The following is a 27,973-nucleotide window of genomic DNA, read 5'->3' as shown; positions in this document are numbered from 1 at the left end:
GAATGGAAGGGGAGAGGGAGTGGGAAAGGGGAGGGTTGCGGGTGGGAGGGACATTATGGGGGGGAAGCCATTGTAATTCATAAGCTGTACTTTGGAAATTTATATTCATTAAATAAAAGTTTAATAAAATCATCATATAGATAATAAATTTATTTTGAACAAACACACCCAGATACTTTCTTAAAGAATGTATGCTAAATCTAACTTTACATAACATCTCTTGAACTTAAAAGTTACTAGGATCAATTAGAATATTAAAATGCTATTAGAGGCATTATTCATGTATAGAATATCAGGGGATTTCTATATTATATTATTGTTAATACTGTTTTATGGTATTCCAAGATGACAGAATAGGGAGCGAGCTCACTGTGAGTCCAGGAAATGATAGTTTAATAAAAGTGGAGATACTGCAGTCTCAGGGAAAAGTTAGGGAAAAAACAGCAGAGGAAATTCTTCTGGAATTAGAGGGACATGGTGGATCTACATGGAGGACATGAGCATCCATGGCTAGGGACCCCAGCTGCCGAGAGTCTCCTTCACACTAGCACTGGAAAGAGAGGTGAGATGAAACTGCATTAGCTTGAGACACTGGCAGAAAAGTGACCTGAAGAGCCTAAAGGGAACGAGGCTTAAAGCCCTATGAGGGAAAGTACACCAGCCTAACTAGAGGAGAGAAAAAAATAAAAGGAATGATATGGACATGGTTCTCTCTCTCCACTCACCTTGCAAGGGTGTGTGAGACAATACAGCAAGTGCCATTTTGGACATACGTAACAGCTGTGCCAGCTTGGATCTGCGCCTGCCCTCAGCCAAGCAGAAAAACTTGACTCTGGTGGGGAGTAATAACAGGAGACTGAGACCTAGTGAATGTGTGGAGCTTATGAACCAGGATATTGAAAAAAAAAATGAGTGTGTATGGGAGAACTCATGGTGTGGCTGAGACATAAGTACTCGGTGGGAGACAACACAAGCTCGGGTGGCCTTCGCTACCCAGTGAGAGACGTTTCAGGGGAATCTGAGCTTAACTGTGGACTTCACAGATCCTTAGTGTGGTCCTTGATAGAGCAGATGAATATTATACCCACTAGGGCTAGCGCTCAGACACTGATTGCCATCAAGGAGAAAAGCTCAGCTGAACAGAATTACTTCCCTTCTGAATAAAAAAAAATAATAGAGAGAGAAGATTTACCACTTCAAACTTGGGTGTGTCACCTTTGGCACACCCTTAACCCTGAAGAACTGAACAGAGCTCTCTGGCCATACCCACAAGCCTCTAGAGATTCACCAAATGCAGACAGTCCACTTAATCTAGAGTCATAGTATAATAAAAGCCGCCACATTGAAAAAAAAGAAGAAGAAAACAAAGAATATTTCCACAAAGCCAAACAACAAATGGAAAAACTGAGGAAACAAGAACAAGGAAGACGGCTGGCGCCACGGCTCACTAGGCTAATCCTCCACCTTGTGGCACCGGCACACTGGGTTCTAGTCCCAGTTGGGGTGCTAGATTCTGTCCCGTTGCCCCCTTTCCAAGCCAGCTCTCTGCTGTGGCCAGGGAGGGCAGAGGAGGATGGCCCAAGTACTTGGGCCCTGCACCCCATGGGAGACCAGGAGAAGCACCTGGCTCCTGTCATTGGATCAGCGCAGTGCGCCGGCCGCAGCACACTGGCCATGGTGGCCATTGGAGGGTGAACCAACGGCAAAAAGGAAGACCTTTCTCTCTGTCTCTCTCTCTCACTGTCCACTCTGCCTGTCAAAAAAAAAAAAAAAAAAAGAACAAGGTAGACAACATGATGCTCCTGAAAGAACATGACATTCCAATATAAGATTATAAAGATGATGAGATAGAAAAAATGCAAGAAATGGAACTCAAAAATTTTCAAAGAATATTTAGAAATAATAAAAAACAAATGCATGAATTACTGAAATCCATGCAGGACATGACAGAAAATCTCTCTCATGAAAATAAAATCTTAAAGAGGAATCAAAATGAAATGAGGAATTTAGTAGAACATGAAATTAAGATATAGAAATCAAAATGAAATGAAGAATTCAATAGAACAAATAAAAAACACAGTTGAGAGCCTTAAAAACAAAATCACTGAGGCAGAAGAGAGAATATCGGACTTAGAAGACAGAGCACAGCAAAGTATACAGTCAAACCAAAGAAGAGGAAATTAGAAACCAAAAAATATTGTTGGGAATCTACAGGATACTATTAAAAATCCCAACATTTGGATTCTAGCAGTTCCTGAAGGGATGGAGAGAGAGAAAGGATTAAAAGGCCTTTTTAGTGAGATACTAGCAGAAAACCTGGGTTTGGAGAAAGAAAGAAATATCCAAGTACAGGAAGCACACAGAGCACCCAATGAACATGACCAGAAGAGATTCTTTCCATGACACATTATAATAAAACTCACTACAGTGAAACATAAAGAAAATATTCTAAAATGTGCAAGAGAAAAACGTCAGATTACTCTCAGAGGATCTTCAATTAGACTCACAGTAGACTTCTCATCAGAAACCCTACAGACTATAAGGGAATGGTGAGATATAGCCCAAGTACTAAGAGAAAAAAACTGCCAGCTTAGAATATTATATCCTGTAAAGCTTTCATTTGTGAATGAAGGTGAAGACCTTTCACAGCAAATAGAAATTGAAAGACTATGTCACATCTAGTCCAGCCCTGCAAAAGATGCATTAAATACAGAAACACAGAAACAAGGTCATCAATATGAAAGAAGGTAAAGGAAGAAAATCTCTCAGTAAAAGATCACAGGAATTTCAAAGTATATATTGGAAATACCTTTGGAAAAATGGAAGGGGCAAGTCACTACTTATCAATAGTCACATTGAATGCAAATGGCCTCAATTCTCCAGTTAAAAGACACAGACTGGCTGAATGATTTGAAAACAAAACCCATCTATTTGCTGCTTATAAGAAATACATCTTTCCAACAAAGGTTCATGCAGACTGAAAGTGAAAGGTTGTAAAAAGCTATTCTATACCAAAAAAGAGCTGGTGTAGCCATGTTAATATCAGACAAAATAAACTTCAACACAAAAACTGTTGAGACAAAGAGGGGCACTATATGATTAAGGGATCAATTCAACAGGAAGATGAAACTATTATAAACGTATATGCACCTAATTACAGGGCACTGGATTATTTATAAGATATGTTAAGGAACTTAAATGGAGACTTAAGATTCCAATACAATAGTAATGGGGGACTTCAGTACTCCACTTTCAGCAACGGACAGATCAAGAAGACAGATAAAAAAGGAAACAGAAGATTTAATCAACACTATAGCCCAAAAGGATCTAACAGATATCTACAGAACTTTTAACCCTACACTTAAAGAATACACATTCTTCTCAGCAGTACATGGGACTTACTCGAGGACTGACAACATACTAGGCCATAAAGCAAGTCTCAGCAAATTCAAAAGAATAAAAACCATACAATGCATCTTCTCCAATCACAATGGAATGAAGCTGGAAATTAACAACTCAGGAATCCCTACAGCATATGCAAACACATGGAGACTGAACAATATGCTCCTGAATGAACAGTGGGTCAAGGAAGATATCAAAAGAGAAATCAAAACTTTCTGGAAGCAAATGAAGATAACAACACAGCATTCCAAAATTTATGGGATACAGCAAAAGCAGTGTTATGAGGAAAGTTTATAGCAATAGATGCCTACACCAAGAATTTGGAAAGGCACCAAACAAATAAGCTATCAATGCATCTCAACAATCTAGGAAAACTGCAGCAAACCAGATCTAAAACTAGTAGGAGAATAGAAATAATTAAAATTAGAGAAGAAATCAACAGACTTCAATCAAAAAAATTACAAAAGATCAGCTGGCTCTTTGAAAAAATAAATAAAATTGACACACCATTAGTCCACCTAACTAAAAAAAGAAAAGACCCAAATCAATAAAATCAGAAATAAAAGAGTGAATGTAACAACAGACACCACAAAAACAAAAAGATTCATCAGAAATTACTACAAAGAGTTGTATGCCAGGAAACAAGGAAGTCTATCAGAAATGGATAGATTCCTGAATACATACAACCTACCTAATTTGAACCATGAAGACACAGAAAACCTAAACAGACCCATAACTGAGTCAGAAATTGAATCAGTAATAAAGGCCCTATCAAAAAAGAAAAGCCCAGGACCGATGGATTCACTGCTGAATTCTACCAGACATGTAAAGAAGAACTAACTTCAATTCTTCTCAAACTATACAGAACAATGGAAAAAGAGGGACTCCTCCCAAATTCTTTCTATGAAGCCAGCATCACCTTAATTCCTAAACCTGAAAAAGACCCAGCAAAGAAAGAGAATTACAGACCAATTTCCCTGATAAACATAGACAAAGAATCCTCAATAAAATTCTACCCAATAGAATGCAACAGCACATCAGAAAGATCATCCACCCAGACCAAGTATCCCTGGTATGCAGGGATGGTTCAATGTTCACAAATCAATCAATGTGACACACCAAATTAACATATTGCAGAAGAAAAACCATATGTTGTCTCAATAGATGCAGAGAAAGCATTTGATAAAATACAACACCCTTTCATGAATAAAACTCTAAGCAAACTGGGTGTAGAAGGAACATTCCTCAATACAATCAAAACAATTTATGAAAAACCCACGGCCAGCATCCTATTGAATGGGGAAAAGTTGGAAGCATTTCCACTGAGATCTGGTACCAGACAGGGATGTCCACTGTCACCATCGCTATTCAATATAGGTCTGGAAGTTTTAGCCAGAGCCATTAGGCAAGTAAAAGAAATTAAAGGGATCCAAATTGGGCAGGAAGAAGTCAAAGTATCCCTCTTTGCAGATGATATGATCCTTTATTTAGGGAATCCAAAGAACTCTACTAAGAGACTATTGGAACTCATAGAAGAGTTTGGCAAAGTAGCAGGATATAAACTCAGTGCACAAAAATCAACAGCCTTTGTATATACAGGCAATGCACAGCTGAGAAAGAACTTCTAAGATCAATCCCATTCACAATAGCGACAAAAACAATCAAATACCTTGGAATAAACTTATCCAAGGATGTCAAAGATCTCTACGATGAGAATTACAAAATTCTAAAGAAAGAAATAGAAGAAGATACCAAAAAATGGAAAAATCTTCCAAGGCCATGGATAGGAAAAATCAATATCATCAAAATGTCTACTCTCTCAGAAGCAATTTACAGATTCAATGTGATACCAATCAAAATACCAAAGACATTCTTCTCAGATCTGGAAAAAATGATGCTGAAATTCATATGGAGACACAGGAGACCTCGAATAGCTAAGGCAATCTTGTACAACAAAAACAAAGTCAGAGGGATAAAAATTACCAGATTTCAGGACATACAACAGGGCAGTTATAATCAAAACAGCATGGTACTGGTACAGAAACAGATGGATAGACCAATGGAACAGAGCAGAAACACCAGAAATCAATCCAAACATCTACAGCCAACTTATATTTGATCAAGGATCTGAAACTAATTCCTGGAGTAAGGACAGTCTATTCAACAAATGGTGATAGGAAAACTGGATTTCCACATCAGACGCATGAAGCAAGACCCCTACCTTATTCCTTACACAAAAATCCCCAAAGGGACAAATATCATATGTTCTTCCTGATTGGTAACAACTAACTGAGCACCTAAAAGGAAACCTGTTGAAGTCAAATGGACACTATGAGAAACAATGTCTTAATCAGCCCTTGTCCTGACTGTCAAGGAACAAGTTACTATTTTGTTCTAGAAGTCCTCAACAAAGTAGTAGCTAATTGAATACAATAATAAGTCAAAAAGATCATTCACCTGGACCAAGTGGGATTTATCCCTTATATGCAGGGCTGGTTCAACATAAGCAAATCAATAAATGTGACACATCACATTAACAAATTGAAGAATAAAACCATCTGATTATCTTAATAGATATGGAGAAAGTATTTGATGAAATACAATACCCTTTCATGATAAAGACCTTAAGCAAATTGGGTGTAGAAGGAATATTTCTCGACACAATCAAGGCAGTATATCACAAAGCCACACCCAGTATCATATTGAATTAGGAAACTTTGGAAACATTTCCAACTAAGGTCCAGAACCAGATGAGCATGCTCACTTTCACCACTGCTATTCATTATCGTTCTGGAAGGTTTAATCAGAGTCATTAGGGAAGATAAATCAAAGGGATATAAATTGAAAAGAAAGAAGTCAAGTTATCTCTCTTTGCAGATAACATGATTCTATATATAGGGGAGCAAAAAAATGCAGTAGGAGATTATTGGAACTCATAAAAACATTTTGGTAAAATGGCAAGATAGAAAATAAACACACAAAAATCAACAGCCTTTGTACACACAGACAATGTCATGGCTGAGGAAGAACTTGTAAGACCAGTCCCTTTCAAAAAAATGTAAATGTCTTATAATATATTTAATCAAGGATGAAAAAGATATCTATAAAGAAAATTACAAAACATTAAAGAAAGAATAAGGAACAGAAATAAGAAAAAATCTTACAGGTTCTGGAATTGGAAGAATCAATATAATTAAAATGTCCATATTGCCCAAAGCAATTTACAGATTAAATGCAAACCTAACAAAATACCTATGTCATTCTTCTCAGATCCTGAAAAAATGATGCTAAAATATCATATGGAAACACAACAGACCCAGAATACTTAATGCAGTCTTAAACAACAAATACAAAACTGGAGGAATTATAATACTAAATTTCAGTACATGCTACAGTGCAGTTATAATGAAAACATCCTGGTACCAGCACAGAAATAGACATGAAGACAAATGAAACACCATAGAATTCCCAGAAATCAATCCATGCACCTGTACTCAACTAATCTATGACAAAGGAGCTGAAATCAATCCCTGGAGAATGGACAATCTCTTCAACAACTGGTGATGGTAAATTGGATCTATACATGCAGAAGTATGAAACAAGACTCCTCCCCTAATCCTTTTATAAAAATTAGCTGAAAATGTATCAAGGATCTAAATCTATGAACAGATACAATAAAATTACTCAACAAAAACATCAGGGAAACTCTACAGGACATTGGCATAAGCAAAGACTTCTAGGATAGGACCCCAGAAGCACAAGCAACAAATACAAAAATAGACAAATGGAGCTTCTGCATTGCAAAGGAAAGTGAAGAGGCAACACATAAAATAGGAGAAAATATTTGTGAACTATGTAACTGATAAAGGATTGATATACAGGATCTACAAATATCAAGAAACTCAACAACAACAAAACAAACAATCCATTTAAGAAATGGGTAAAGGATATGAACAGGCATATTTTTAAAGGATGAAATACAAATGGCCAATAAACACTTGAAAAAAATGCTCCAAATCACTAAACATTAGGGAAATGCAAATCAAAACTACAATGAGATTTTCCCTCACCCCAATTAGAATGGCTATCATACAAAAATAAACAAATAATAAATGCTGGTGAGGATGTGGGAAAAAAATCTACCCTAATACACTGCTGGTGGGAATGTAAACTAGTAAACCTATTATGCATGACAGATGGTGATTCTTCAGAAATTAGAAAATAGATCTACCGTATGATCCAGCCATCCTGGTCCTAGGAATTTACCCAAACAAAATGACATCAGCGAAAAAGTTATTTCTATTCCCATGTTTATTGCAGCTCAATTCACAATTGCTAAAATATGGAACCAACCTGATGTTCATCAGCTGATGACTGATGAAGAAAATGTGATACACACACACACACACACACACACATATATATATATATATATATACCATGAACTACTACTCAGCCATAAAGAAAGAAACCCTGTGTGTTGCAACTAAATGGTGCAACTGGAAGTATTATGCTTAGTGAAATAAGGCAGTCTCAAAAAGACAAATATTATATGTTTTTCTGATATGTGACAATGAATGCATAATACCAAACAATATTGCAGGGAAATGATCAGTTTGGGATATGATTGTTATTTTTAGCCCTTGTTTATATTCCTGTGAAACTACGGTCTTCATGAATAACATGAATAGTGGTGATCTAAGCCTGTGATTATAGGGTAGATTAGAATTATGTCCTTGCAAAAACTGATGGATAGAGGGGGAGGAGGAAGGAGTTTGGGGGTTAAGTAGGGAAGTATGGAGAGTTCATTTGACTTCTTGGAACTATAAGTATGGAATATATAATATATGTTCTGTTTATTTTAATAAGAATAAATAAATATTTCAAAAGGAATTTCCATTTTAGAAGATAAAGAACATTAGAGAAATGTATAGCAATGATGGTTGTGCAACACTATGAGTATATATTCTACATTTGTTGTGCAACACTATGAGTATATATTCTACATTTCAAAATAATTGAAATAATTGATGAGTTAATGCTGCATGTATTTTACAACAAATAAAATATGGGAAATGCATTGGTTGATACATTGTTAAATAAGTATAATCATAAAAAACATTTAAATGAATTTTTGTAGTTCAAATTACCATATCAGGACCACAGATGGTTCCATCTTGTACAAACGTTTCATCTCTGCTATCAGCTGAAGTGTATGGCGATGTCGTCCACGGAATGTTTGCAGGTGGCTTGATGGGTAGATATGTTGATACACATATGTCATCTTGAATATGTGAGTAAATAACAGATAAATTTACACGTGAAATCATTCTCTTGTGTGGCCATGCACAAATTAATTTTCCACATAGCAAATCTCTAAAAGTATAAGGGAGAAAAAAAATCTTTTATCATTTATTGAAATAGCCAGTTGCTAAAATAGGTAAGTTAGAAAATGTCTTATTAATTTACACCTAGGTTTCAGCAATTTTTTTTCCTCAGTAAAGATTTTTGAGACTATGGAGATACGGTATGGCTTCTTTTGCTTTCTAAGCAATTTGGCAAGAGAAAAGTTAATAATTTCTACTATCTGATGGCCCAGATCTCTCCTATGTTAGATGCTGAGTAAATGAGTAAAATGGGAACTGTAATTCTTACTGTGCACATGTGATGTATGTAAACATATGTAAACTGCCTAACACCAAACCTAGCTCATCACAACCATAAACAGAAGTCATTTTTATGGTCATTACTCCTTTAACTATAGGCACTGGATGCATGTTATTGGAGGAAGTGGACAATATCATTCAAATAAGATTATGTAGCAAAGATAACCCAGCAAAAATGTGGTTTCACTATAATCTATCATCTACATACAAACAAAATCTTACTATCTAAATACATACGCAAATTGACAAGGACCATTGCCACAGTTTCCAAATTTGTCTCCTCTGGCATTTATCTCATCAAAACATGGAAATGGAGCACCTCTAGAATCTAAAAACAACATCTCAATTAGTTACATAGAATTTAAATTATACCATAGTAATATACATAATTTGTATGTTATAGCAAGATCCCTAAAGAAGTTTACCATTATCCAGCATTAAAATATTACTACAGGGAGAACTAGATTAAAAAGATAACTCCTGATGCTAAATCTGATAGACTTTGTTCTGCCTCAAATAGAAATAAACAGCAACATTTCTGGAACACTCTATTGCTAGGAAAATAAGTAGTTGTGTCCCCCACTATTTACACAAACTGCTTACTTTTTGTGTTAGTTGTCTACCTACGTGAAAACATATCTTACCCTTATTTCAAACAAAGCTGGAGAGAAATTGTATTTATAGAAATACTGATAACAAACTCAATGAGCATTTTCCTAACACTCCTTATTATCCCCATTTTTTCATATCATAATAATTAGTAAATGAGAATTACTTCTTATTTATTTTTATTTTATTTTATTTTATTATTTTTTGACATGCAGAGTGGACAGTGAGAGAGACAGAGAGAAAGGTCTTCCTTTGCCATTGGTTCACCCTCCAATGGCCGCCGCGGCCAGCGCATCGCGCTGATCCGAAGCCAGGAGCCAGGTGCTTCTCCTGGTCTCTCATGCAGGTGCAGGGCTCAAGGACTTGGACCATCCTCCACTGCACTCCCGGGCCATAGCAGAGAGCTGGCCTGGAAAAGGGGCAATCAGGACAGAATCTGGTGCCCCGACTGGGACTAGAACCCGGTGTGCTGGCGCCTTAGGCAGAGGATTAGCCTATTGAGCCGTGGCGCCGACCCTTACTTAATTTTTATTTATTTGAGAGGCAGATAGAGAGACAAAGTGGGGGAGAGAGGGAGAGAGCTCTTAGCTGCTGGATCACTCTTTTCATTGCTCACAACATACAAGACTGGACCAGGCTGAAGCCAGGAGCTGACAATTCAACTTGGGTCTCCCACATAGGGGGCAAGAAACCAAATGCTTAAGCCATCACCAGCTGTCTTCCAAGGTACACATCAGCAGGAAGTTGGAATTGGGAATGGTGATTGGAATTGAATGTAGGTACACCCATATGGGAGTGTCTTAACTTCTTAAAATCAGATGGAACATCAGCGTTCACTTTCTTTAGTTTTCTTATATATTTAGTGTGTCTAATTTAATGTTTTAACATTTAAAATGTACATATAATAGCTTCCCCACCAGTTTCACTTGGTGACTTAATAGTGAGTTGCTTTGATCCTAGTTATATGTTAAAAATCACTGAGGTCTTTTGTAGTTACCACTACTTATTGGCCAGGGAGCTCTTTTCAATAATTTCAGATTTTAATAATGGACAACATGATTTATAGATTTCAATGTCCTGAAGGACACATTCAATAATATATATGTGCAGCTGTGGGATGCTACAAAATTGTATAGAGAATTTTGTGAAGAGAATCCATTATCAATAGCAATTCTCTTTTTGGAAAAGGATGGCTCTAGAAGTCACACAAAAAGGAGTAACTTTCTGTTTGCTTTTCTGCAATCACTGAATTTTAAACTTTCCAGTTCCCTCAAATTATACAACGGGTCAAGATGAATAAGACTAAAAATTGTGTATTCGGATGGAGTGGGGGACCTAGTAATTAAAATAAATAACATTTTAAAGCAATATTTTAAATCAAAACTAATGCAAAAAAACCACGCTGAACAAAATTATAACAATTTAGATAAGACAGGTCATTTGTATTATGACCCTGCTTTCCTGGGCCAGAGGGTAGTGCACAGTCATGGGCTGACCCCTGATGTCAAGGGTTAGTGGTTCAGTAACCTGGTCACAGCTACAGTAGCTTGATGTGCACATGCTCTCAGAGGGGATTTGGAAAACGAGGATACATTTCTCTTTCCTCTTTCTCCTTTCCCACTTCCCTTCTACTTTCTGCTCTCTTCATTTCTCTCTGCCTCTCCCTCCTCTCTCATCTCCTTACTCCATAGTCCTTAACCAACCCCTTTGAGTTTGCCTTCCAATTCCCTTCCTTTTCCTCCCCTTCCCTCATCCCTTCTGTCCCCTCTTCTCCCTTACTCTCCCCTCCCCTCCCCTTCCTATGCAGTTGAAAGAACCATCACTCAAAAAACATTTATTTTGGAATCCTCTTATACAACTGATCATCTTAATTGTTAAATCCGTGGGTTTTGTAACTCAGTGCTTTACCACCATATTTGATTCCCAGAGCATGGTTTGTCTTCCAAAGGTTCAAGATCTGGGTGCCTGGTCCTCAGAGTAATGGTATTGGCAGGTGGTAGGACCTTTAAGAGGTGTCTTTTTTTAACTTTTATTTAATAAATATAAATTTCCAAAGTACGGCTTATGGATTACAATGGCTTCCCCCCCATATCGTCTCTCCCACCTGCATCCCTCCCCTTTCCCACTCCCTCTCCCCTTCCATTCACATCAAGATTCATTTTCGATTATCTTAATATACAGAAGATCAGTTTAGCATACATTAAGTAAAGATTTCAACAGTTTGCTCCCACACAAACATAATGTGAAAAATAATAGATGATTTTTTAAATGATGATGAAATCAGATCAGACCTATTGTCATGTTTAATCCCAGTGAGAGTCAAGTTGGGAATTGATAATTTCTTCTTTTTTTTTTTTTACAGAAGATCAGTTTAGTATACATTAAGTAAAGATTTCAACAGTTTGCACCCCCATAGAAACACAAAGGGAAATATACTGTTTGAGTACTCATTATAGCATTAAGTCTCAATGTACAGCACATTAAGGACTGAGATCCTACATGAGGAGTAAGTGCACAGTGACTCCTGTTGTTGACTTTACAAATTGACACTCCTGTTATGGCATCAGTAATCTCCCCATGCTCCAGTCATGAGTTTCCAAGGCTATGGAAGCCTTTTGAGTTCACCGACTCTTATCTTGTTTAGACAAGGTCATAATCAAAGTGGAGGTTCTCTCCTCCCTTCAGAGAAAGGTACCTCCTTCTTTGAAGACCTGTTCTTTCCACTGGGATCTCACTCACAGAGATCTTTCATTTAGGGTTTGTGTGTTTTTTTTTTGTTTTTTTGTTTTTTTTTGCCAGAAATACTCTCATGGGCTTTTCAGCCAGATCGGAATGCCTTTAGGACTGATTCTGAGGCCAGAGTGCTGTTTAGGACATCCACCATTCTATGAGTCTGCTGAGTATCTCACTTCCCATGTTGGATAACTCTCCCCTTTATTTATTCTATCAGTTAGTATTAGCAGGTACTAGACTTGTTTATGTGCTTCCTTTGACTCTTAGTCCTTTCATTATGATCAATTGTGAACTGAAATTGATCACTTGGACTGGTGAGATGGCATTGGTACATGCCACCTTGATGGGATTAAATTGGAATCCCGTGGTATGTTTCTAACTCTACCATTTGGGGCAAGTCAGCTTGAGCATGTCCCAAATTATACATCTCTTCCCTCTCTTATTCCTACTCTTATGTTTAACAGGGATCACATTTCAGTTAAATTTCAACCCTTAAGAAAAACTGTGTATTAATTACAGAATTAAACTAGTCATATTATGTAGAAGAGACAAAAAAAAAAACTACTAAGAGGGATAATGTATTAAGTTGTTCATTAACAGTCAGGGCTATGCTGATCAAGTCACCGTTTCTCATAGTGTCCATTTCACTTCAACAGGTTTCCTTTTTGGTGTTCAGTCAGTTGTCACCGATCAGGGAGAACATATGGTATTTGTCCCTTTGGGACTGGCTTATTTCACTCAGCATGATGTGTTCCAGATTCCTCCATGTTGTTGCAAATGACTGGATTTTCTTGTTTCTTACTGCGGTATAGTATTCTAAAGAGTACATATCCCATAATTTCTTTATCCAGTCTACCGTTGATGGGCATTTAGGTTGGTTCCAGGTCTTAGCTATTGTGAATTGAGCTGCAATAAACATTAGGGTGCAGACCGCTTTTTTGTTTGCCAATTTAAATTCCTTTGGGTAAATTCCAAGGAATGAGATGGCTGGGTCGAATGGCAGGGTTATATTCAGGTTTCTGAGGAATCTCCAGACTGACTTCCATAGTGGCTTAACCAGTTTGCGTTCCTACCAACAGTGGGTTAGTGTCCCTTTTTCCCCATATCCTCTCCAGTATCTATTGTTGGTAGATTTCTGAATGTGAGCCATTCTAACTGGGGTGAGGTGAAACCTCATTGTGGTTTTGATTTGCATTTCCCTGATTGCTAGTGACCTTGAACATTTTTTCATGTGCCTGTTGGCCATTTGGATTTCCTCTTTTGAAAAATGTCTATTGAGGTCCTTGGCCTATCTCTTCAGTGGGTTGTTAGTTTTGTTTTTGTGGAGTTTCTTGATCTCTTTGTAGATTCTGGTTATTAACCCTTTATCTGTTGCACAGTTTGCTAATATTTTTCCCATTCTGTCGGTTGTCTCTTCACTCTCCTGACTGTTTCTTTTGCAGTACAGAAACTTCTCAATTTGAGGCAATCCCAATAGTTGATTTTGGCTTTGACTGCCTGTGCCTCCTGGGTCTTTTCCAGAAATTCTTTGCCTGTGCCAATATTTTGCAGGGTTTCTCCAATGTTCTCTAATAACTTGATGGTGTCAGGTCGTAGATTTAGGTCTTTAATACATGTTGAATGGATTTTTGTGTAAGGTGTAAGGTAGGGGTCTTGCTTCATGATTCTGCACGTGGAAATCCAATTTTCCCAGCACCATTTATTGAATAGACTGTCCTTGCTCCAGGAATTAGTTTTATATCCTTGATCAAATATAAGTTGGCTGTAGATGTTTGGGTTGATTTCTGGTGTTTCAATTCTGTTCCATTGGTCTACCCATCTGTTTCTGTACCAGTGCCATGCTGTTCTGATTACAACTGCCCTGTAGTATGACCTGAAATCTGGTCTTGTGATGCCTCCAGCTTTGTTTTTGTTGTACAAGAGTGCTTTAGCTATTCGAGGTCTCTTGTGCCTCCATATAAATTTCAGCACCATTTTTTCCAGATCTGAGAAGAAGGTCTTCGGTATCTTGATTGGTATTGCATTGAATCTATAAATTGCTTTTGGGAGAATGGACATTTTGATGATATTGATTCTTCCAATCCATGAGCATGGAAGATTTTTCCATTTCTTGGTATCCTCTTCTATTTCTTTCTTTAAGGTTTTGTAATTTTCATCGTAGAGATCTTTAACGTCCTTGGTTAAGTTTATTCCAAGGTATTTGATTGTTTTTGTAGCTATTGTGAATGGGATTGATCTTAGAAGTTCTTCCTCAGCCATGGCATTGTCTGTGTATACAAAGGCTGTTGATTTTTGTGCATTGATAACTCCCCTCCTGAAGGGATCTACTGGTCCTATAGATTATTCTATGTCTCAGAAGAGAGAATTACTTTCCTCCAGAGAAGGTTATTATACAACAGTAAGCATGGTTTTTCCTCAGCCTCTTACTTTCTCCCTTCTTATTTGATGCCTTGCATGTGCTCCTACCACATGATGTCTTTTGACATGTTATTATGCAGCTGACACAAAACCTGTGATTTTGGACATCCCATTGATCAGAATCATGAGCTAAATAAACTTCTTTCCTTTGTAAAGTACCCAGCCTTCATTGCATTTTTTAAAAAGATTTTATTTATTTCAAAGGCAGAGTTGCAGAGGCAGAGAGAGAGACACACACACACACATACAGAGAGAGAGAGAGAGAGGTCTTCCATCCTTCCACCAACTGGTTCACTCCCCAGATGGCCGAAATGGCTGGAGCTGCTCCAATCCACAGTCAGGAGCCAGGAACTTCCTCCAGGACTCCCATGCAAGTGCAAAGGCCCAAGCACTTGGGCCATCTTCTGCTGCCTTCCCAAGCCATAGCAGAATGCTAGATTGGAAGTGGAGCAGCCAGGACTTGAACCAGCATCCATATGGGATGCCGGCGATGCAGTCTGGGGCTTTAATCTGCTGTGCTGCAAGTGTTGGCCCCTGTTGCATTTTTACAGCAACAAAAACAGACTAAGACACTACCTCAATGTACCCTTCAGTAAACACCTTTTCTGGGTTTTTCAGATTACCATAAATGTCAGTTTCTATGCTTACTAAACTTTAAGTTATATTCTAGGGGTATTTATACAACTACCTAGTTTTCATCAAAGATCCATGACCTGTTATAACCTGTTTCTTAATTTAACAGCATTGTAGCTTCCACTAAACAAAATGAAATATCCTTAGGCCTCAAACAGGAATTAGATTTAAATTTTTATTCTGTTGCATGATGTATAAGTATCATGACTCACTGAATACTCTGAACTTATTTTGATAGCTGATCAAATGATTATAACATATTTTTGATTTACCCCCATATAACTATCCATAATCCAGCAAGTCATTTATAATTCCATACTTAGCATATTTTTATAGTCTAGAAAATATCTACACATAGAGCCAAACTTCAGGACACTTCCATAAATGTTACAGATCCAAAATTGTTTTGATGGATCATAATATGTTAAAGTTGAATCAGGATGGAGTAAGCGCATGGTCCAATGGTTAAGTCACCTCCTGGAATGCCTGCATCCCAATGGGAGTGCCTGGATCAAATCCTGGTTACTCTGCTTCTGATCCATGTTCCCACTAATGTACACCATGGAAGGTGGCAGGTGTTGGCGCAAGTAGTAAGGTCCTTGCCACCAAAGTAGGATACCTGGATTAAGGTCTGGGCTCCTGGATTTTGCCTGACCTGGTTCTTGCTGCTGCAGGCATTTCGCGAGTGAATGAGCAGATAAGAAGATGAAAGTGCACTCTCTCTCTCTTTCTCTTTCTCCTTTCTTTTTTCTGTCTCTCCTTTCTCTATTTCTCTATCTCTCTCTCTTTCTTCTTCCTCTCTCCTTCTCTCCCCACCTCTGCAATTCAAATACAATGAAAACAAATTTTAAAACTTTTCATTGAAAAAAAGACAACACCAGGTTGATGGTGCAATTGCTGTATGTACATCAATGTGGAAATCAATCCTTTTTAGAATCTCAAGGCACTGAATTAGCCAAACTTGTGGCTCTCTCTAGAGAAAGGAATCTCAGCCCTGGCACTGCTGACATAGTGCTTTGAAGTACTGTAGGATGTTCAGAAGCATCTGTAGCCATTACCTACTACAAACCAGTATCAACTCCACTCCAGCTGTGAGAACCAAAATGCTTCCAGGTATTTTGTGTATTGAGCAGAGGACATGGATACTGTTAAACATCCTACAATACACAGGACGGTTTCTTACCCTGATACCAGAAATTAATAATTGGCCTAAAATATTAATTTCTCGGAGGTTAAGAAACTCATATACCTGTTGAGTAAGCACTCAGATTCATTTAGGTGATATACAACTCAATCTGATAAAATTGACCTCTAGTAGAGTATGTGACTTTATAATCAATGAGATTTCCACCTTCTAGAGGGTAAATATCACCACAAAACAATGACCAAAGACATTAAAATCATTTTATATTATTCCAACAATAGGAAGTTTCTCTGTTTTCAGAAATGAAAGAACTAGACTTTAACCAAAACAAAAGTAACTTAGAAGTGGTACATTTCCAGTCGAAATATCTTCTTCACTGGTCTAAATTTTTTAACACTTAAAATCAAGGTGCTTCACTGCATAAATCTGTACATTTCTTTACATGTTGTTGCTTGGTACACGGCTATGTATTTGAATACAGCAACTTCATCAGTATGTTTTGACCAGAATCCAACAAGTTGGTAGCATACAATGATTTGTTATGTCTGTAATGTAAGATCTTTATTGCCTTTTGTAGTAAATCCTATGTTGGTTTGATCTTGCAAAACTAATACATCCTTCAGAATTATATCAAATTTACTACTTAAAGGGAAATTCTGCTTAAAGGCCATATATGATCTATTCAAATAATTGGAGTTAACCTAGGTAGAAATACAGAATCATTGAGGGAAAACATTTTTGACACCCTTCCTTTACTCCCAAGGTCCATGGCAGGCTTGCAAAGTGGGAGCATTCTCCAGAAAATAAGTACAAAGAAACTGATTGATAGAGGCAGACTGTTCATATCTTAGATGTATTGACTGCTGATCAATAGGACTATAGATAGAGATATGGTTTTGAAATAATGATACTTTAGATGTAACATTTGGCTCCAGGAAGACATGTATGCTGTCTGAGGAGAACACTGTTGCACCTATACCTTGTAGGTCCCACAGAGGGCTTTTAAATACACAAAACCAAGTGCTGGCTCTACTTGTAGGGAAATTAGACCATTATTTTGAACTACTTTTTTAATTCTCCTAATTTTACTGATCATTTGTGTATATCTCAGTTTTATTTCAAATACTATTCTATAGCTGATGTCATGCCACAAGTTGCAGCTAATGATTCTGATGGAAAAACTGAGAAAAAGCGTAATAACCACCACCACCAAAAATTCAGTCTCACTTCTTCTTCAATTCCTGGCAGTTATACAATCCAGCCAATACATAGAGGGCTCTCCTATGACCTGGTTAAAGACTGCCTAATGTGAGGACTGGAAAAAAAAAAAAATTTCAGTTGTGTGCAGGAGGATCTGTATTTGAGTGAACCAAGGTGCTGATCTACAAAAAAAAAAAAAAAAAAAAAAAAAAAAACACAAAACCAAAAAACTATCAAACCAGACTCGACTGGTTGTGAGCCGATGCCTTCGTTCACCAGCAAGCACTTTCAAGCCTGTCTAATCCCTGACTAGCCCTCCTTTACTCTAATAAAAGTCCTTATTTCCCTTCAGTTTGAATTAGACCCCATCATAACAAATTCTATACAATATTACAAAAAGTCTGATTTCCCTTTGAGGTGTCTTCCTTTTGTGAACATAAACACTACATAAATTCTTTTTGTTTTGTTTTTTAAAATAAGGTAAATTACGACTTCTTTTAATACTGATAAACACTAGGCAAGACTCAGCTGAAAAATCAAGTTTAGATTTTTTTCCTAGAGAATTAAATAATAGACCTTGGAATAATCAGACTTTAGTAATTAAGAAAAAAAATTATGGTCATTACCGCCTCCAATTAACGCTTTACACTGCCTTGTGGTGGATCTGCAAAGTCCATCATGACAGAAGGAATCACCGCCATCACAGTATTCTCCATTGCGCACATAAGTGTCAGGCATACAGTTTGGGAGCCGCCCATTGCAAAATTCAGGGAAATCACATTGTTTATCAACAGGGTCCCTACATTTTACACCCATTGGTTTTACCTAGGAGGGAATAGGAATTTAAGATAAGGTTACATATTGATGATACTTCATTTTTTTTGTCTCCAAACTGTTAACAGCAATAAGACAATCATCTTATTAACTGCTTAAGGCAAACAGATTTAGATGATTCAATTTCTTGTGTATTAAAAAAATTGGGTAATGGTCAGTAGAAAAGCTAGGAATTCAAAGATAAGTACAATTACAGAAATGAAAGAATGATAGAAAATGGAGTTAATGAAATATGTTTCTTCTAACCCATTATAGCTATGTTCACACTAGAAGCTTATGATTTCTCAGTCCATCAGTCATAATGCAGAAATCAGCAACAATCTTCAAAATGAGTCCATATGGTAAACATTTTTAAATGTAGATATGTTTAAAAGGAGATTTTTATAATTATTTTATATTTATATTTATTTTATGTATTTCATATATACAGATGTAAAGCAGTGATACTTTATACCCTAACCCTCCTTCTCAACCATCTCCCACCTTTCTCACTCCTCCCTTTCTTATGATTTCATTTACTTTTTACAATGTTGTGCTTCAGTTTATTTTATCATCACAAATGTAACCCTTCACTAAGTAAAAAATTCAACACACAGTAAAAATAATAATAAAAAAATCCTCAATAGCAGAGACAAAGGCTGCAAAGAAGAATCCCATCACAAAGTGGGGGTTCCAAGATGGCAGAACAGTGACAGGGTAATCTGATCTAGGCTCGACGAAATTAGTAGAAAAAAAGTGGAGAAAGTGCACTCTCAGGGAAAAATTGCAGGGAAAACTGCAGTGGGAGGTCCTGCGACACAACAAAGGACCCAGCAGCTTGGATCCAGAGAAAGCACTGCTCTGGTGAGCAAGCTGAGGTCAGACTGCACAGCCCCCACCACTGTTGATGCAGGTGGAGGGAGAGCCTAGTGGACTACACTGTCTTTGAGTCCAGCCCAGAACATTGAAGAGAACAGGATGAATGCTCACCCAGAGGGAGAAAAAAAAGGCAGTGTATCTCTCTCTCCCTTTCTTCCCAAATCCAAGACACAATGGTGCCCTATGACCAGCTGTGGGAGGGTTGGTGTCACTTGGGACATAAGCAAGTTGCAGTTGCTAGTGAGCCTGAACATTTTCTCATGTGCCTATTGGCCATTTGGATGTCCCCTTTTGAAAAATGTCTATTGAGGTCCTTGGCCCATCTCTTAAGTGGGTTGTTTGTTTTGTTGTTGTAGAGTCTCTTGATTTCTTTGAAGATTCTGGTTATTAATCCTTTATCTGTTGCATAGTTTGCAAATATTTTTCCCATTCTGTCAGTTGCCTCTTCACTTTCCTGACTATTTCTTTTGCCGTACAGAAACTTCTCAATTTGATGCAATCCCAATAGTTGATTTTGGCTTTGACTGCCTGTGCTTCTGGGGTCTTTTCCAAGAAGTCACTGCCTGTGCCTATATCTTGAAGGGTTTCTCCAATGTTCTCTAATAATTTGATGGTGTCAGGTCATAGATTTAGATCTTTAATCCATGTTGAGTGGATTTTTGTGTAAGGTGTAAGATGGGGGAATATCTTCATGCTTCTGCATGTGGAAATCCAGTTTTCCTAGCACCATTTGTTGAATAGACTGTCCTTACTCCAGGAATTGGTTTCAGATCCTTGATCAAATATAAGTTGGCTGTAGATGTTTGGGTTGATTTCTGGTGTTTCTGTTCTGTTCCATTGGTCTATCCATCTGTTTCTGTACCAGTACCATGCTGTTTTGATTACAACTGCCCTGTAGTATGACCTGAAATCTGGTCTTGTGATGCCTCCAGCTTTGTTTTTGTTGTACAAGATTGCCTTAGCTATTCGAGGTCTCCTGTGTCTCCACATGAATTTCAGCACCATTTTTTCCAGATCTGAGAAGAATGTCTTTGGTATTTTGATTGGTATCACATTGAATCTGTAAATTGCTTCTGGGAGAGTGGACATTTTGATGATATTGATTCTTCCAATCCATGAGCATGGAAGATTTTTCCATTTTTTGGTATCTTCTTCTATTTCTTTCTTTAAGATTTTGTAATTCTCACTGCAGAGATCTTTAATGTTCTTGGTTAGGTTTATTCCAAGGTATTTGATTGTTTTTTGTAGCTACTGTGAATGGGATTGATCTTAGAAGTTCTTCCTCAGCTGTGCATTGCCTGGGTATACAAAGGCTGTTGATTTTTGTGCACTGAGTTTATATCCTACTACTTTGCCAAACTCTTCTATGAGTTCTGATAGTCTCTTAGTAGAGTTCTTTGGATCCCCTAAATAAAGAAACATAACACCTGCAAAGAGGGATACTTTGACTTCTTCCTGCCCAATTTGGATCCCTTTAATTTCTTTTTCTTGCCTAATGGCTCTGGCTAAAACTTCCAGACCTATATTGAATAGCAGTGGTGAGAGTGGGCATTCTTGTCTGATACCAGATCTCAGTGGAAATGCTTCCAATTTTTCCCCATTCAATAGGATGCTGGCCATGGGTTTTTCATAAATTGTTTTGATTGTATTGAGGAATGTTCAAAATTTTACACAATTTGCTTAGAGTTTTCATCATGAAAGGGTGTTGTATTTTATTGAATGCTTTCTCTGCATCTATTGAGATAATCATATGGTTTTTCTTCTGCAGTTTTTTAGTGTGGTGTAGAATTTTCAAAACATATGCTTACACAGTGACTAGGGTTAAATTCTATCAATTTCATTGTGTTGTTCAGGGAGCATAAACACAGACTATGTATTTGAAAGATTTCTTATCTCTCTGATTAGATTCCAAAGAAATCCATAACTTTAAAATTATCCTGCTTTGAATTTTTCCTCCTACTTTATTCATTCTTTTTTGCAAGGCTCTCAATGTGTCTACATCTTATTTCAACCAAGGCTCGTTTTCTTCTCCACGGGCAGACCAGGTATGAATGGGTTTATGACTTCACCAGCAGTAAGAAAGTACTGGGTATATCAGAAAACTTATAGTTTGGGCTACAAAACTTCCCACTGGTGGGCCCAGGGACTAATGAGAATCATGTCTTCCTCAGTAGCCTCAAACAGACTTGCTTATATATCCCTCATAATATGTGAATATGGTTTATTCACTCAAAAGATATCTTCCTTTGGTAGAGCAATGTCAAAAAAATTGGCAATGTCCTATAAATATGGCATGAATTGGGGTACTGGATGTCAGTTTGTTTAAAAGTGTTGTTAGTGTGTATAATTTAAACTGCATTGTATCCAATAATGGAAATCGTAATGGGATTTGCTTTAAATCAAGTTAAACTTTTGAGGGTGTGTGTAAGTCATAAGAACTTTTGGGGAATGACTGTACATTACATTGGCTTCAAAACATACACACATAAAGACATGCAGAAGTCTGAGCATAAGTAATGAAATATGTTTAAATTTTAGTGAAGAGGCATGAGTGTAGAGCAGCAGTTAAGACATTACTTGGGGCAGGGGGGTAGCAGCGATGTGGCACTTCCAATGCAGCTCTCTGCTAGGGCCTGGGAAAGCAGTAGTAAATGGTCCAAGCCTTTGGGCCCCTGCACCCACATGGGATATCCAGAAGAAGCTCGTGGCTCCTGGCTTCATATCAGCTCAGTTCTGGCCATTGCAGTCATTTGGGGAGTGAACCAGCAGATGGAAGTCCTCTCTGTCTCTCTGGCTCTACCTCTCTCTCTGTCTTTCAAATAAATAAATCTTTAAAAAGTTTATATATTAAAAAGACAAGGATATATTATAAATCATTATGTCAATTAATTTCACAGTTTAGATTATACCATAAATAACAGATACTAAGTACCAAAGATCACTCAAAAAGAAATAGAAGAGATGGACTGTATTTCCAGAAATAATCTTAAATTTTTGGGCCAAATCTGAGCAGCACAATGAAATATCTCAAATCCCTCCCATCCCAGAGTATGAATCAATCATACCTTGGTCCAGGATATTCATGCTGTGTATACTACCTACCTGACAGAACGTAACTTTGTAACTGTCTCAGTTTTCAGATGGCATGATTTCATACTACCCAGTTTTAGGTATATACTGGGGACCTTGATAAAGGGGCGACTACTGCATTCCAATTCCATTTGTTTTTTTTACTGTGTCATAACGAGACATCATTTCAATAGCACATCTATAAACTTACTTTTCCGTTTTAGAGGTAGCACACTTCAATCATACATTGGATCGTATTTCCATCATTTCAATATTCTTACTTTAAAACCTTTCAAGTTATCATCTTAGTAGATGTTCCCTGTGGCTTACAAATATGTTCAAATCACTGTGTTTCTCTGTTACTAATGTTATCCAACTCTTGAGTGCAGAAGAGATAGACTATTATTAGAAACTAAGTCCTCAAGGGTGTTAGTTCAGGTATATGTTGATCGTGGAGACAACATAAAACACAGAAAGACTTGTAATTAAGCACAGAAATGGGAAGTCCATGCAGGCATTGGGCACCACTTGGGATGCTTGTCCCTTATATCAGAGTGTTTGGGTGCATTCTTCCTGCAATTTTTTTTTTTTTTTGGACAGGCAGAGTGGACAGAGAGAGAGAGAGAGAGAGAAAGGTCTTCCTTTGCCATTGGTTCACCCTGCAATGGCCGCAGCGCACTGATCCGATGGCAGGAGCCAGGTGCTTCTCCTGGTCTCCCATAGGGTGCAGGGCCCAAGGACTTGGGCCATCCTCCACTGCACTCCCTGGCCATGGCAGAGAGCTGGCCTGGAAGAGGGGCAACCGGGACAGAATCCGGCGCCCCGACCGGGACTAGAACCCGGTGTGCCGGTGCCGCAAGGCAGAGGATTAGCCTAGTGAGCCGTGGCGCTGGCCCTGCAATTTTTTTTTAATCACACTGTGGGGGGCAGCAAGTGATGCCTCACGTTGTTTAGCCCCTGCCAACCAGAGGGAGTTTCGAACTGAGGTCTCAGCTCCTTGCATGGCCCCAGCTGCTGCAGGCATCTAAGGAATGAACCAGTAGATGGAAGATTTCTTTCTTCCTTTCTCTCCACTATGTGTGTGTGTGTGTGTGTGTTTGTGTGTGTGTGTGTGTGTCTGTATTTCTGCCCTTCAAATGAAGAAATAAGAAAAAAAAATTTAGAGAAAAGAAGTGGGAAATCAAGGTGAGAGATTTAAAAATGCAGTTATACATGTGGGAGTACATAAAATGATAGATTGCTTAGTAGACTCAAATGTGGGAGTGGCTCCAACGTTGTTTGGGTATTTGAAAAAATATTGAAGACATTTAATTCATTGTAATGCTGAGATGTTACAAAATACACATTGCCCCTTACCTTACAATCTTTTGTACAGCAGTCTCCAGAGCCACATTGTTTACCGGATTTCAATGTACAAGTTGTAGGGTCACAGCATTTTTTATGTGTACAGTTCTATAAAGAAATGTGAAGTGTTACTTAATCATGTATGACTGGACAAATTTACAAAAAACTGTAACAGACTAATTTACAGAGAATACAACTTGTCTTACTTTCATAGTTTCAGTAATCTCATTCTTTGTATGAGACTTACAGAAACCAACATCTCATTCAGTAGTTAGAAAATAAATATGTGTTGGGTGGGAGGGAAGGTAGAGTGGGAAGTATCACTATGTTCCTAATTCTGTATATATGAAATACATGAAACTTGCATAACTTAAATAACATTTTAAAAATTTAAAAAAGGAATGTGTTGTCTCACTATATTTTGTATAAGTTGAACAATACTATAGAATGAAGCTAGAGAAAACAGTCATTAGATACTTTCAATACCATTTTATTCAAATATTTTATTGTATTCTTGCTGGTAATAATAAATTGCACCTGGCAGATTTATGCCCAAATAAATTCCAAAGTTAAATAAAGAATTTGCCACAAAATCACAAATGTTTACTATACTTGCTCCTTTTACTTGAATTCTTCACCACACTTGGAGAAAAAATGAAAAAGTTGACATTCTACACCTGCATCGTTCAATATGATCAACACTAGCCATGTGTACTTTAAATTTAAATGAAATTAAATAACTCAATTCCTCAGTCTTAGCTAGACAGACATATGTGACTAATGGGTGATTTGTTAGATAACATAGAAAAACATTTCGTGAGAACAGAATGTTCTATTGAAGAACACTGCACTAGAAAATTTGTGAATGAACGTTTGATTTTCTCAAATTGTCCATTTATATATTGGATCCATCACACAACTTTTTCTTTCTTTCATGATGAGGAATAAAGCTGATTTATGATCAAAAAGCAAATCAAGCTTACCTTTATGGATTAGGTCCAGATTTATCTTGTTGACATTTATTTAGAATTTTCTCTTTCTAGGTGGATGAGTAAATCAGGCTACTAGTTTTCCTTTTTTAAAGATTTATTTATTTATTTGAAAGTCAGAGTTACACAGAGAGAGAAGGAGAGGCAAAGAGAGAGAGAGAGAGAGAGAGAGAGAGAGAGAGAGAGAGAGGTCTTCCATCTGGTGGTTCACTCTCCAATTGGTCGCAACGGTCAGAGCTGCACAGATCGGAAGCCAGGAGCCAGGAAATTCTTCCGGGTCTCCCATACAGGTGCAAGGACCCAAGGACCTGGGTCATCTATTACTGCTTTCCCAGGCCATAGCAGAGAGCTGGATTGGAAGTGGAGCAGCTGGGACTCCAACCGGCGCCCATATGGTATGCTGGGGCTGCAGATGCCAGCTTTACCTGCTGTGCCACAATGCCAGCCCCTACTTTTCCTTTTTATGGCTTTCATGAGGGTTTTTTTTTTTTTGTATCAGGATTACAGTGGCTTCACAAAATGAGGAATTTATTTTGAAAGAAATTAGACTATTGCTTCAGAAGGATTAAACTTGATTAAAGTAACAAACTAGGAAAGTCTTTTTATGAGAAGTTTATAAAATGCATATGTAACTATTTACTAGGTCTAAGAAGATTCAGATTTACTGTTTTCATTGGGTACTTGTTTTATTAACATCAATTGTTCTTCAAGTTTTAGGCTCTGAGTTGTTTTCTCTTTTTCAATCCTTATATTGATTTTCAAAGCTTCTTTTTGGGTTTGGTCTGATCAATGTCTTCTGAAATTTTTCATTTTTTAGATTTTTCCAAGGGATCAAATTTTCTCAACATTTTGAAATGAACACTTAAAATATTTGTTTTTCTTTAATTTTCCTTTTCTAATGTCAACGTCTATACATTTCTATCTAAATATGGTTATAGCCATACTCATGTAATTTGATGTGTCTAATTTTCATAGTAACTTATATAACTGCAGGTAATTTAGAAGTATATTTTTCTACTTGTAAAATATTAGAGATATTCCAGCCATCTTAATGTTATTTATCTAGAGCTTTATTTCAATGCACTAAGTAAATTCATTTCTAACTTTATTTTTTTAGTGACACATTTTGATGCTATGTATAAACTGCTGGGTAACAAAAGCAAGTTGCAGAAAAACTCATAGGACATCGTAATATGTATGCCCAAAAACTCTACACAGAATTACATTCCATATCAATGGACACATACATCTGTAAATATGTAACCTCTGGAAAGCTAGACACAAAACTGAAAACAATAGTTTTCTAACAGCTAGAAGTGATGGATACAAAGGGAGAATTTTTGTTTTATCTGCCCTGTCTGGTTTCTGTTTTACAATGATAATACAAAGAGTCTCTTAAAAGTTCATGGAAATGTGTATTAGAAAACTACACATGTATATAGAAAATTTTGTGCTAAAATAAGCATTTCTTAACTCCATCTTTCACATAAACTTATTTGAAGTACCATGATATATTCATATATGACTGGTGTTGTTACAGCTATTTTTAAAATATAGTAAGTTTCACACACGTTAAATTTATAACCTTAAGTACTAAACCAGAAAAAAGATGTAGCAGAGAAAGAGAACTACAGACCAATTTCCCTGATGAACATAGACTCAAAAATCCTCAATAAAATCTGGCCAATAGAATACAACACGTCATAAGGAAGATCATCCACCCAGACCAAGTGGGATTTATCCCTGGTATGCAGGGATGGTTCAATGTTCAAAAAACAATGTGACACAACACACTAACAAACAGCAGAGGAAAAACTGTATGATTATCTCAATAGATGCAGAGAAAGCATTCAATAAAATACAACACCCTTTCATGATGAAAACTCTAAGCAAATTGTGTAAAATTTTGAACATTCCTCAATACAATCAAAACAATTTATGAAAAACCCACGGCCAGCATCCTATTGAATGGGGAAAAATTGGAAGCATTTCCACTGAGATCTGGTATCAGACAAGAATGCCCACTCTCACCACTGCTATTCAATATAGGTCTGGAAGTTTTAGCCAGAGCCATTAGGCAAGAAAAAGAAATTAAAGGGATCCAAATTGGGCAGGAAGAAGTCAAAGTATCCCTCTTTGCAGGTGTTATGTTTCTTTATTTAGGGGATCCAAAGAACTCTACTAAGAGACTATCAGAACTCATAGAAGAGTTTGGCAAAGTAGTAGGATATAAACTCAGTGCACAAAAATCAACAGCCTTTGTATACCCAGGCAATGCACAGCTGAGGAAGAACTTCTAAGATCAATCCCATTCACAGTAGCTACAAAAAACAATCAAATACCTTGGAATAAACCTAACCAAGAACATTAAAGATCTCTGCAGTGAGAATTACAAAATCTTAAAGAAAGAAATAGAAGAAGATACCAAAAAATGGAAAAATCTTCCATGCTCATGGATTGGAAGAATCAATATCATCAAAATGTCCACTCTCCCAGAAGCAATTTACAGATTCAATGTGATACCAATCAAAATACCAAAGACATTCTTCTCAGATCTGGAAAAAATGGTGCTGAAATTCATATGGAGACACAGGAGACCTCGAATAGCTAAGGCAATCTTGTACAACAAAAACAAAGCTGGAGGCATCACAAGACCAGATTTCAGGTCATACTACAGGGCAGTTGTAATCAAAACAGCATGGTACTGGTACAGAAACAGATGGATAGACCAATGGAACAGAACAGAAACACCAGAAATCAACCCAAACATCTACAGCCAACTTATATTTGATCAAGGATCTGAAACCAATTCCTGGAGTAAGGACAGTCTATTCAACAAATGGTGCTAGGAAAACTGGATTTCCACATGCAGAAGCATGAAGATATTCCCCCATCTTACACCTTACACAAAAATCCACTCAACATGGATTAAAGATCTAAATCTATGACCCGACACCATCAAATTATTAGAGAACATTGGAGAAACCCTTCAAGATATAGGCACAGGCAATGACTTCTTGGAAAAGACCCCAGAAGCACAGGCAGTCAAAGCCAAAATCAACTATTGGGATTGC

At 37.3% G+C, this 27,973-nt stretch overlaps 1 protein-coding gene across 3 annotated transcripts in view; it reads right to left on the bottom strand.

Moving 5' to 3' along the window:
• LOC103352159 (disintegrin and metalloproteinase domain-containing protein 5) overlaps positions 1-27,973 on the bottom strand; it is a 127,139-nt gene that overhangs the window by 17,685 nt on the left and 81,481 nt on the right. For all 3 annotated transcript variants that reach the window (XM_051832399.2, XM_051832400.2, XM_070069668.1), the window contains 4 exons: positions 23,923-24,018; positions 18,432-18,630; positions 9,306-9,396; positions 8,553-8,778 (listed from right to left, as the gene is read on the bottom strand). In XM_051832399.2, coding sequence (XP_051688359.2) covers positions 8,553-8,778; positions 9,306-9,396; positions 18,432-18,630; positions 23,923-24,018 — 612 coding nt within the window. The remainder of the gene's footprint in view (positions 1-8,552; positions 8,779-9,305; positions 9,397-18,431; positions 18,631-23,922; positions 24,019-27,973) is intronic.

The sequence above is a fragment of the Oryctolagus cuniculus genome, chromosome 2 (assembly GCF_964237555.1).
Source record: "Oryctolagus cuniculus chromosome 2, mOryCun1.1, whole genome shotgun sequence".
Classification (NCBI taxonomy): domain Eukaryota; kingdom Metazoa; phylum Chordata; class Mammalia; order Lagomorpha; family Leporidae; genus Oryctolagus; species Oryctolagus cuniculus.
The sequence above is the reverse complement of the archived record's forward strand: the minus strand, read 5'-3'. Positions and strand labels throughout refer to the sequence as shown.